Below are 13,305 nucleotides of genomic sequence, written 5' to 3'. Positions count from 1 at the left end.
TAATTCATTCACCTTTGGGTGTGCACTTGTGAACATGCGTACATACACCCACCGCCACTGGGTCTAGGTGGTCGAAAACTGGTTATTTAGGGCTAATGTTTACTTTTAATGCTGTGCTGACCATGTAAACAAGTCTGAATCGTGAGGTACAAAGCATTTTTCTAAGTTTACGGTAATGATTAAACAATTACATTTACTTTGCAAATTGGTTATTTTGGACTCAGTGAAACATCTAAGCTTTGACAAGGCATTGGAAATACTTATTCATTAGCCAAACCCAAATACTTTGATATATGAATTGAATTGATATCTGAATTGATTATTGCTCAAAAGAATGACTCATCTGTCATGAGACAGAGAAATATTTAATTGGTGAATGTAACGGGATATTAAAGCCCTAAAGAAATGCACATCCTTTTCAGAGAAAATTTATAATGCCAATCAATCAACGGATTGCCAGATTTCCATTTTTCTTCCTTATTTTCTATTCCCATACAAAATCACAATGCCACCTTCTTGGTAAAGAAAAAAAAGTGATACCTGCACAGAAAAAAAAACAGTAACTTTGCCATTGCGAAGGGAAGGAGGATGATCCACTGGCACAGGAAATACGCAAATTAAAGCAGAGCAATTAAAGATGGGTTTAAATGGATTTGAAAAAAGGGTGGTTAAAATTTTGTAACAAAATTCATCTCCACCCAGGGCACAGTAAGAAATTAGCTAATACATTGGTGCAAGGTTACTTCAACAAAATGAGTTATTGATGATCTCGAATCATCGTCAAAATATTTGGAAGCCAAGCCACATGGAAGAAGAACCCGAGATCTGAGAGTTTGACCTAGAAACAAGAACAGAGGCTAGAATGAAGAAGAATGGGTACATGAGAGGGGTAAGGACTTAGGTTAAGGACTTACAAAGGTGGATGGAGTTTGTCAAAGCCCAAGATAGGCAACAAGGAATGCAGACAGAAATAATTGAGAAATGAGTATTCACACAACATAAATACGGCCAAGGGTGATGGATTAAAAGAGTAGATTTCTGCGAGTGTATTTTATTGCATGCTAACAAAACTATTTTCAAAACAGTACTTCCAACTTACTCAACAGAATAAAGGAATGATATGTTAATCACTGTACCCTTAGTTACCGGTAATTTTTAAGACAAGACTAAATGGTAACAGAAATAGAACTCTCGATTTTTCAAAAAAGAAACTATAAAAAAAAAAAGTTTTCCACCTTTCAGACAAAAGATAAAAGTACATTACATGCCAATGTCATTAAAAAGGTTACAGTGTTTTTTTCGAAAGTTGAATGATGAGTGAGTTTTACTATTTACAATGCAGATATTTCCGGATCACCATGTGGAAGAGATATTAGAGGGGACAGGTACAAGCTACTTTGAAAAAACGAGTGGTGAAAATGATTGCTAAAACCAACTGGAATCCAAATAGCCAGTTCAACCGAGTCTCAACCTCTCACAAGCCCCTCAAAACCTTCCAAAGCCTGCTCGCTTGCTATCCTTCTCCTTCAAAATCTCTCGCCGAGAATCCAAACGACTTTTGATTAAAACACTTGACCATTACACAATAAGACTTTGTGGCCAGGACTGCACACTCATGTATAAATAAACAGTTCCACAATGAGTTGCTACACCCTGGTCCCATCAAAAGCACTAGGGCATATATAAATACTTATTACGTATGCACTGTCTTTCCCAAAGCATGCGTTCCCGGCACTATTCCGATTTACATCAAACATTCACAGATCCCTCGAAAAAAAAATCACTCCCCGGTTGGATTATTAAAGAGTTGAATCTTGGAGCACACAACAAGTTCCCTTGCGGGTCTGAACACCTTGCACAAAAACTGACGTCATAGAATTGTCGATGTTTCACAGAATAGTTCTCAGCTCAGGTCAACGAGAGAGAGGGAGATCACAAGAAGCCCATGTCGAGTGCATTCAAGAGGGCAGCAGTGTCGCTGTGTCCGGAGATCCTCCAGAATGGGAAGTTGAGCTGTTGAGAGTCAGAAAGAAGGAAGTTACATTAAAGTTTAACCGAAATAAAAAATGTTAATTTAAATTTAAAATTTCAACTAAAAAAAAACAAAAAATATTTTTTTAAAATTGATCCACCTATGAAGCATACAAAGAGAAGTATTAAAAATTTTTGTTGACTCAACAATATGTTTACAGAAATATCCAAAAATGACTTGGTTCAGGTACTTCTCAAACTCAATCCATCTTCACAATATGTATACCGTCAAAGTGGATGACTTGGGACAGTTTTGGTATTCAAAACTCAAATTGTCTCTCCAACTTCAGCTAACTTTTTTGAAATTAATATCGAAGTGCAAGACAATGTGTCAGGAATAATAAAAAAAATAAACTTTATTGGGTAATTATTTGCAGATTTATTAACTAATTATAACTGTCCCAAGTCACACCTCATAATATAGGGTGACATGGGACACCCCCAGAAAATCATGTTAGATCCCAGTATGCAGTCCATGCGTGTGACTTGGGTCTCTAATTTGTTTATTCTTTTAAATAAATGATTTATCAGGAAGATATAAACAAAAACCTAAGTGACCATATGCCAACAATTTCAGATTTTAATAAAGTGTTTTACTATAATTTTCAAAACTTTTGTATTAAGATATTTTATATTATTCATTACGATAAAGTAAGGGTAATTACATAAATATGCCCGATGAAATAAGAAATAGCAAATCACCTTCCGAATTTAAAAAGAGACTAAACATCCTCCTAGCTGAAAAATGCTATTACAGTATTAATGAATATCTGGAGGATGCATTATAAAGGAAATTTTCTAGATGGCAACTTGAATGCCTATATTTTTCCATACTTTCTGTTAGTATTTTTATAACCCTTTCGGCTCTGTTTCTAATGTTTGTACATATAGTGAAACGATTATTTTGAGAATTCCCAAGAACCTGGAAAATTTTCAATCATGTATGTATGTTGGTATGTAACTATTTGTAAATCTCATATTTACTTTAGCCTTGCAGATGTATAATTTGCCAATGGTGAAATAAATTTATTATTATTATTACAATTGACCATCAATTGAAATCAATGCTCTGGGGGTTTATCCCTCAAACCCCCCCCCCTCGCTGCACCACTGTTGAGGAGTAACACACTTTCATTTCATTGCTGAAGGTATGTAGACATCACATTAGCCTTGATAGTTAACCTTTGTATCCACCATTGAGTTTCCCTTATTTCTACATTCTTTTTCTTTCAATATTTACAGAGTTCATTGCCACATTTTGAGACATTCTTGCCTTAATTTGAGCACAAAAATACATACATGGATAGAAAATTACTTGAAAAGGAGTCCTTGAACAATCCATTATTAAACAACTCAAGGGTACCACTAGAGAGAAAAGGATAAAAGTGGGAATAAGAGAGAGCTGACCTGTTTGGCGGCGGCTTCCTCATCCTGTCCGTCACCCACCACCACATACGTGCACTTTCTGCCAAACCTAGACACAATCCTCTCAAAGCAGCTCTCTTTGCCTGAAATAGCCAAATTATGAAATGAATGCCTTCACAATTCTCTTGAAACGCTATATGTGTACTTTTACGTAGCCAATAATTCACAATATGAGTGTGTGTTGACAATTTGGCAAGCGTTACCTATTTTTGTAGCAGAGTAAATGTTTTCTATTGGAAAGAGTCCTCCCAATCCAAACAGGAGTACTTTTGCTAAAGCGGGAACAAGCTGAGTAGTAGTCACCAACACATTCACACAATTGGACCTACGAAAAAGGAGGAAACAATGAATATTATTAAGATGAACAAAACACAAGGAGCAACACAGTATCCACAAATTCTCAACGCATAAAATGTTCCCCTGAGCTTTCCAAATTTTGGAATAAGTACGTGGATTTTTCACAGTTTAATTCCAATTTCTTTGTGACACCTTTGGATTGCATTCCACTGTTAACTCTTCCGATAGTGATGGTCCTGATCAGCCAAACTTTGTCCAGAGGGAAGAGTACATAAAATAAATGATAAACAAGTTGAGTAACTCATTACATATTAATGTTGAACCCAGGGTTACACTGAGCGACATGAACAGTGTAGAAATCAACATTATTAGCCATGGGAAAAAGTTTACCCTGGATCGGGAATCAAACCAAGGACCTTTGGTATAACTATCCAGGTTCTTGGATTCCCATAGCAATACACTTCTGTTTATGGTGGCAAATGTTAGGCCATAAGACCACAGACCTCGGGAAATAAACTTGGGAATCAAGGGACCTGGATAGCATAGAGGCCCAGAATGCCAAATGTCCTTGCTTTGATTCCCAGTCCAGGGGAATTTTAATGTCAACAGCATTTAATGTGAAGCAGATCAATGGCAAGGGCACTCTGAGCCCAAGAATAAATTGGACCCAACGAAAATTTACAGATTTTTTTTCAGTAAAAAAAAAGGATTCCCTGATTTTTTCCTCATCCTCAGTCGCCTAAAATTTCCCAGAGTATTCCAGGTTTCACTGGTCACTCAACAACCTGAGTGCATATATGTAAATACCATGAGTCAAACAAATATCCCAACAAATGTAGCAGTCCCACAAATGCTCTTTGACAATATTTCACTGCTGTAGGTGACACCAAGGACATGCTAGTGAAGATTGACATTTCATTTCATCGAACGAATGTCATAAGATCACAAATGTGGTTTGCAACATCCACCACTCAAGGAGAGGTGAGTGAATAAACAAAATTCGATGAACATGCACACTTTTTGCACACTATTCTCCGAGTGAAATGCCAGCAAATACGCTTGTGACAAAGCTACCCTACAAGAAGAAGAGACACATCAAAACCCTTTTGTGGAAACGTCGTGAGTGAGCTGGAGAGAACATTTTGGTGCAAAATAATAATTGTTTCATCTTACTTAAATTTTGGTTAGCCAGTGAATTACACTATTTAAAAGCCACCCCAGTAAAATTCACACGCGTAATTTAGTTAAATTTCTGCCATCACAACAAGAATAAAATGCTCAAAAGGATAGAAGCTCCATTTTCAATTCAACAGACTGTTTTGCCACCAGTTTTTTTTTGAGCCATATTAAATTTACCCACATGACAAAAGTATTACTACAGAGCAGAGGATTCAATTCAAGGATGCAGAATACCATGTCTTAGAACACCATGGAGTCTGAGAATACCATGAATTATTTCCAGAAAATTGAAATGCAATGCAAATTTAAATGAAATTATCAAGCCCATTATTCATTAAATGCACCTGAGAAAAGGAGGAAAAAATATTTTCACAAAGAAATTCACCTTGAGTTAATGAGTGCCAGGCATTTTATGGCTAGGGTCAGCCAATTGTCGGTGGTTGCTTCGATTTCTGCACGTAGTTGCAACCACGCTTCTCGTTTGCCAGCTCCAAGTAAACCTGCAAACAGATGTAAATTAATACGTACATAATAAATGGCTTGATCTTTTCAGTTACAAAGAAAACTACACAAAATATTAGGAAAATGCTGAGTAAATACGAGGATAAATCATAGGAATATTAAATTCGATATAGCCTTCTAGCACCCAAAGAAATTAGGAATGCTTTTCAAAATGTTGATCTCCTTCAAGAACATCCCAGATAATACAAAGTAAGAGTTATCCGTTTCTTACGGATTTCTTACGGAAAAAATTGATAAGCAACTTATCGTAAGCTAAGGGGCTTATACAAGGCAAGGGTAAGATTTAGGAAAGAATAGGTAAGGAATGCCGTCAAATATCCTCAGGCAACGTAAGTTGCTTCCGTTGGAGTGCCAAAGGCGGCAGAACAGCGTACTACATATGCTACGCTGCTCATCCCGACATGAATTTAAAGCCTACCGGTGAAATTCAGCGAGACTTAATAAGAGCTTAATGACTGATAACAGATTTTTACATAAATAGAAAAAAATTAATAACAGCAAGGGACTGGCAGGTGAAGATATAAGGCATAATACAAGTACTTTATCCTTGTGGCGGAAAGAAAAAAAAACAACAGGGAGAACCGAATGTATGACCTCAGTATCTGCAGCTACTAGACCACGGTAACCGATGAGGAAACAAGGTGTGGTTACCATTTTAAATTCCAACGATATAGAAAAACTTAGCTGGTACGTGAATGAAAAAACTGAAATTATTCAAGGTCCTCACAATATAACATTTATGAATTTTAATTTATGATCTGATAACCTGATGAATACAATATATATTAGAGATTCCTTCCGGTTATTTTTATATTATTCTATGTTGCTATTCTTGTGAAATTATATGTTTTTCTTACGACTGTCGTTTCGCAGTCATTTCATAAATGTGATTGATTTTCAAATTATGGCTGTATGATATTATTTCTCCTCATAATATAGAAGTGCCAAGAATAAAAACATTATTCTTATACATAAATGTCTTAATAAATACTCTGAAACAATGGGATAATAACAGCATCTATGGAAGTGCTGAAAGTTTGGCATCTGTTTTGTCATTACTCTGGATGTTTGTCCGCCTGGCTGTATGAAACCCATAACAAGCTCACTTGATAAGTGCCTTCCTTATTTCTTCTTTCCACCTTATCTCAATGACTTATAATGTGCTAGCTGGGGTTAAACATATGTCCATTCAAAGATTGTTAGACGTGAGAATTTGCATTGAGCCCAATCAAATACATAGTTGAATATTTAAAAAAATGATTACATTAATCGGTAATATTCTACAAGCATTAATCCTTTTAGCGCTGTCCTTCTTCCAGTCGAAAAATGCAGAGGGCATTTTAATAAAATGTAGCAACTAGGAAAAAATAAACATTATACACTTATGTAATTTTTAGATATCTTTAAGCGGTTTTTTTAATTAATGAATTAATGAAATTGGACAATAATCACAACAATTTTATACGTTTACTGATATACAAGTTTTTTTTATGTCAATGTCCTCAAATTTAACAACAATAACGTAAAAGCCGATATATCGGCGCACCACACTTTTCAGCCGAGCGGTAAAAGCCGATATATCGACGCGCCGCACTAAAAGGGTTAAGAAACTTCTATCAAGAGAGATTTATTACATTTCCACAAACTTAATACAAAAGCATCCAAAAAGAATGCAATCTTTGGTGCTTTAAACCGTGTTCCACAGCCTCTAAAGTAGGCAATTTGAGAATGTGAATGCTCAAAATCTGCATTTTAACACCGATCTCACCTCCAACACTATTCCGGTAATTATTGTACGTTTCTTTGATTTTGCGATACCGGAATGCCAATTTCCTCATCCAATCCACGCCTCCCCGGACGCCAGTGGCGAGACACAAGTTGCCATTGGTGGCCGCTGCGTGGAACCCATCCGTGGCAAAGTTGTAGGCACTGAAACAGAGAAAAAAGAAGCTCAATTAAACATAAATCACAAACACACATTTTTACACAGACTCATGAAGCAATTGCGAAATACAGAGTAAAAGGTCAAGGTGCATCAAGTGTCTTAATTATACCAGTTCAAACACAAGTGTTAAGTAACAAGTCCTAAAAAGAAAGTTTACTATCTCAATTGAAATTCAAGCACAAGGTTTTAAAAAATTTAACAATGAAACCTGTAAAACTGGTATTTCAGGACTGTTCCAAGGCATTAAGATCTATAAAGCATTGAATCAAAAATTTTGAATGGCAAGAAAAGTTCTGAAAGAAAAAACAGAGAAAACAATCTATGCAGAAGAATTAGGCCAATAGAAGATATCCACTGTTTGCGCTGATGTCAAAATGATAGCTGAAGTTGAACAAGAGCAAGTCTACATACTACTTAGAGATTAATTGATTCATACAACTTCATATTTATGTGAGCAAGTGCCCAGAGTAATTAGAGAATAGTTGTCATGAAAAAATGAGAAATTTCACCATCAAAAGAATGTGCTCTCAATCACAAGTACAAAATCTAAACTTTCTAGACCCCACACTTTCATCACAATTTTATGAAACCCAATGCCAACTTCAAGTGGAAAAAAATGTATAAGATGAGAAATTTGATCATGCAAACTGTCCAACTGAAAAAGGATGCATTGACCATAAACATACACAATTTTTCTAGCTAGTCTATATTTATATGGTATTTCCGAATTAATATAAAATCATAATTACTATTACACTATGTAGAATAAAATTGTTTTTGCATGTATTCCTGATCACAGTAATGGTGAAGTCTCATATTAAGAAAATAATTAACCATGATCGTACTAAAGTAACACTAAATTACTCACCTAAGATCCTGACCATTGTCATCTGATGACACGTCGTCTATGTGCACCTGATCGCAATCCTGCAATAAATAAAGTACACCATGGGATGAGCACATCTGAACTAATTTCATCCTATTCATATAAAAGTTTCTTCCAAATGGGTCAGATTAAGAAACAATGGAAAACAATGACACAAATATTATGCAAGGTAACAAATTGGACATGCCTAAAGGAAAAATCTGCATAAAAGAAATCCTCCTTGAGCAACCTCTTCATCCATTGAACCCAATAGGTATTAACATTTATTTCACAAAAAAGCAACTTAAATTACCTGTCCTTAAGGACCTGATACAATTTTTGCACATAACGTATATAATAGTAAACTACATTGAGAATTTAGATGATTTAAATAATGTTAAATAAATATGAACCTGTCCGTTGCCGAGATAATCATCAAAGACACTAAAAATTCTCCTCAGCTGCATTCTTCGACCATAGTAAATACATATTACAATATTTAAGGGACACAAACTTTTCCTAAAATAAGATTGTGACATTGACTGAGAGTACATAGATGAATAGAATGAATAGGTGATCTGTAAGGCTAAATATTTTTGCTTAGGAGAAGACAACATCATTGCACATTTACTAAACACTAGAGAAGCAGGCATCGTTCCTGTAAAACAAGCACTTGTCTACCACTGCACACTCATATAATTCATTAATACAAAAGCAAACAGAAAAATTGATCTGAGAATGCAACTGTTATCATTTTAAAGGATTCATGCACAGCGTCCGATTGACCCTAATCCAAGACTGGTGAGCCCTTGCTCATTCATTTCAAGTCATAAAATGATAATTAATCACCTTTGAATTTTTTTTATTTTGTTTACAATTCAAACTATTCCCCTGAAATGCCTCACACTCATTTGAGGGTGTCTGAAGATTTAAACCCAGAATTCTCTGATCAGCAGCCACATGCTCAACCCATTGGGCTACCATACTCCTAGGATTAGCGTCAAACAGGCAGGAAAAAATCACAGAAGTACACTAATTGAAATGCCTGGAGCACTTACTTCAACATCATTAAAAAAGAAATGCGTGTCTGCCAGGTTGAACACCATTTCCTCCATCCTGAAGCCAAGCTGAACCACACTGTGGGCATCCTGTGCGGAAGAGAGATTGTTTCTGAAATGAGCAACCTTCGTAGTGAGGAAAAACAAACTTCAGCATATCTCATGAGGAGATAGGAATATGCCATCAGAGAAAGATAACATTTTTATATTTTATAGAGAGAAAAATATTGGTGACGATTGATGATGAATACTTTGAAAATTTCAAGACAATATTCTTAAGTTTAAATACGTGGGGAAAAAGGACCAATCAATTGGGAGTCAACTCTGAATGAGATTCAGCAAAAATTCCGTGAGCTCAAAAAAACCAAAATATCGCCAATTAGTAATCACTCGCGAATCCATGACCTCGCCAATAGCGTATCGGTTAAGCATTAGCATTGACCAGTATGCCAAACAGTCAGTTTACATAAACAATTGTATTTTGCACATTTGTTGACATTGTCTGCGTGGTTTGTATGAAAAAGGAAAACTCAGCTCTGACAACTTGACAGTTGGACATTAGAAATTTGTATACTGTTGAAACATTAATAAATTGAAGTTAATTAAACTTAAAATGCCATTTGATCCTTTTCTAATTTTTTAAATGAAATTTTGATAAAAAATAGCACATTGAAAACATATGGCAACAGAGGCCATGGGTGAAGGAGCTCATCAAGAAATGTTTGAGAAGCACGGTACCCATGGGCAGATCCAGGATTTCTTCTGGGGGGGACACAAGCAAGGCTGTATCCAAGATTTAGTGTTGGGGGGGGGGCACAAGGATACCTCATAATACAAAACAAACGCAAGGATAATAGGTTCATATTAAAAATCTTGCACATTTCTAAGGGTCACGTGCCCCCCCCAGATCCGCCTATGACGGCACCCCTTCCAAATGAACCCCCCAAAAATAATACAGCCCAATAGCAACCCAAACATTTTTAAACTGCTGAAGACCATCAAATGACATTTCAAAAGACTCATGTGGATAATTACTTGCATTAAATGGTATGGTATTTGGAGGAATAGAATGACAGCTGAGGTCATTTGCGCCATGAGTGAAGGGTTTGGAAGGAAGAGTGGAGAGAAACCTGGCGTCTGCTTTTGCCTGCTCTTAACGAAAGGCGCCGAGGGGACCACAGTTGAAAGTCCCATCTGGCAGATAGAGTGTTGTACTAGAAGTCAGGGGCGCAGGAATTAAGGCTAGGGGGGGTTTCAAGCGCAACTAATACTGGGAGGCTTGGGGGTATTGTATACCCACCAGGGTAAGGAGGAGGTGCGGAGAGCTTCCGCCAGAAAAAAATTAAGATAAATGGTTCATAATGGTGATTCTGAGGGATATTTTATTTATTAATCCTCACACTATTCTATAAACAATATTAATCCAATTAAGTAACTTAAAAATTTCTGTGAGCTCTGGGGGGGGGGGGGGGTTTATCCCCCTAAACCCCTCCCTCGCTGCGCCACTGCTAGAAGTGTCCTCCACACAACATTCAAGCAGGGATCGTCAAGTCCTTGAACATTCCCTGCCACCACCAGGATTTGAACCTGATCCCTCAGGGTAGGAAGCCAAGGCACTAGCCACCACAACGACCCGATCCTCACTTAAATAAATTTCTGAATAAATGTTTGATCAACAACAGCAAATACAGGGGGCAGAGCAAGGCCGTCATCACCTTTCCTAGTAAGTGTGGGGTGGGATGTCTCTTGCAGCGACTATGTGTCTCTCTCCCAGATTCCTTGGACGGAGAGAGAGGGGTCGGTCCCCCCCCCTGGCCCTCTTCCAGGACCCCTTGTGACCCGTCAACACATCGCCACCTGACTCCCTCTCTTCCTTCCCTTCCTTCCTCAGACGTCAAAACACGCGGCCCTTTATAAATATCATTAATCCCCACCCTCTAATTTAGACCGGCGAAAAAGGGGCCGACGTCGCTGAAACGTATCAGGTGACCTCCTTCGCCCCACACCCCCCTCAAGACACACGTCCTATTTTTCACTCCTTTGATCCTTCCAACCGTTTCCCTGAGTTGTCGGCCGCGAAATATCGAAGTTTCGCCGTGATTGTGTCGTCGCATCAAATGCGCGGACTCCTAGCAACGTCCTCTTTCCGGTTCACTAAAAAAATGGTGCACTGCATCTGTTTAGGACGTAAATCATACTCTCTTATACTCTCAGTCTAAGGAAAAGACGTCCTTGGCGTAATAAGGTGGTTTCCTATTATTTTTCTATTGCCCAAATCGAAAGATTATTACTCCTGGAGTACGCATTTCACGCTTTTAGACTTTTAAATGGCGATATCCATTTTTCACGATTAAATTCTTGCTGATTTCCTTGTCTCTTTCGTCTTCTCCTCCGTTATTGAATATGGTTCTCGAGTCCACTACGTGGAATGTTGAGATGGTAGAATCAAAAATAAACATTGTTATTATTACACACAGTATTTATTAAAAACTCTTACGGTTTCGACCTTTTCTGGTCGTTATCAATGTTAACATTGTTTCAGGTCATAATGACCAGGAAGAGTAAAAACCGGTAGAGTTTTTAAATGAAAAATTTCAAGCGTGCGAAAACGCGACGGCTAAGTATGAATGCCGGGAAAATCCCGTCTGACGTCATTCTGCTTCCCGCTGTCGCAAAGTGAGGTGACCTTGGGGCGAGGACAGGTGCGCCGCTAGGCGCAGGCTGCAGATGGAGGCTGCTAGCAGGTAGCAGAGTACCCTGCTAGCAGGTAGCGCTTGGCTTAAATAAGGATTATTCATACCTTATCAAACGAAGGAAACTTTCCGACCGTAGGCACTTTTAATAGGTGATTATTAAGACATGTTTGCCTGAGCTCTGTGCCTCATGCATGCATTGGTAATCTCAGATGATGTAAAACTCTTATGTACTCGTATAGCATCTAGGTCCCTGTGACGTCACGTGGAGTGGCATCGCATGGGCGCCAATCTGGCCTTTTTCCAATGAGGTTAAAATTGACCATTAAAATTCGTCTAAACAGGGATTTGTAAAACCAAATAATTTGTATATTATGGATACACTAATGGTGGGTAATGAATCGCAAATCCTTTCGTTTATTTGATGAAGGAAACTGCCCAATTCCTCTCCATCGCTCAGTTCTGTCCTCGACCACCGTCTCCTCAACTCCGTCGTTTCTTCACGTTTCCAATATCGCCCGCATTGACGGCAGAATGAATGCATTTTCAAGATGGTCGCACCGAGTGTCGCAAAGGCACGATTTTCCCACTGCTGGAACGCCTGCTGACACTTCCATTTCTCCGTGGCGAATTTGATCGGTTTGTCGCCGCGTGGACGTATTCGCTTTCGTAAACTGAGTTGAGATGGCCTCACAATCCAACTGCGAACATCTGGCCACCTTCGAGAATATTCGTTCTTTTCTTTCGTCGACGCGTTTCCCTTGTCGCTTACTTCGGCATGCTAAAATTAAAAAAAAAAACACACAAAGAGCGCAACAATATCGCACTGAAAAAGTCAGGAGGAAGGCAGCGGTACAACGCACAAGTTTCTCTGACCGATCATTTCCGAGAAAACTACACTGCACGAAGTTTTCTCCGAAAGTTTAACGCATGAGGCACAGAGCTTGGGGATACATTTCTTAATAATCACCTATTAAAAGTGCCTACGGTCGGAAAGTTTTCTTGGTTTGAAAGGGCATTAATAATAATCCTTATTTAAGCGAAGCGCTACCTGCTAGCAGGGTACTCTACGCTACCGCCGTGCTCGACAGCAAGCAGCCTACATCGCAGCGGCGTTCATAGCCTCGCACCCGGGTGGCCTCACACAGCAGCAGCCGGACCTCACACGGGCTTTTCCCAGCATTCATACTTAGCCGCCGCGTTTTCGCGCGCTTGAAAATTTTCACTTTTAATTAAATCGCGAAAAATAGCTATCGTCATTTAAAAATCTAAAAGCGTGAAATGCGTACT

General features: G+C 38.2%; 1 protein-coding gene across 5 annotated transcripts in view; it reads right to left on the bottom strand.

Annotated features, from left to right (window-relative positions):
* Positions 1-1,035: 1,035 nt before the first annotated feature.
* The window catches only part of LOC124156504 (eyes absent homolog 2), a 560,747-nt gene continuing 548,477 nt past the window's right edge, over positions 1,036-13,305 (bottom strand). For all 5 annotated transcript variants that reach the window (XM_046531078.1, XM_046531079.1, XM_046531080.1 and 2 more), the window contains 7 exons: positions 9,323-9,412; positions 8,268-8,326; positions 7,223-7,383; positions 5,318-5,432; positions 3,660-3,781; positions 3,439-3,539; positions 1,036-2,013 (listed from right to left, as the gene is read on the bottom strand). In XM_046531078.1, the coding sequence (XP_046387034.1) occupies positions 1,933-2,013; positions 3,439-3,539; positions 3,660-3,781; positions 5,318-5,432; positions 7,223-7,383; positions 8,268-8,326; positions 9,323-9,412 (729 nt within the window). In that variant the 3' untranslated portion in view covers positions 1,036-1,932. The remainder of the gene's footprint in view (positions 2,014-3,438; positions 3,540-3,659; positions 3,782-5,317; positions 5,433-7,222; positions 7,384-8,267; positions 8,327-9,322; positions 9,413-13,305) is intronic.

The sequence above is a fragment of the Ischnura elegans genome, chromosome 3 (assembly GCF_921293095.1).
Source record: "Ischnura elegans chromosome 3, ioIscEleg1.1, whole genome shotgun sequence".
In the NCBI taxonomy this organism is placed as follows: Eukaryota; Metazoa; Arthropoda; class Insecta; order Odonata; family Coenagrionidae; genus Ischnura; species Ischnura elegans.
This window is presented reverse-complemented; position numbering and strand designations above follow the sequence as displayed.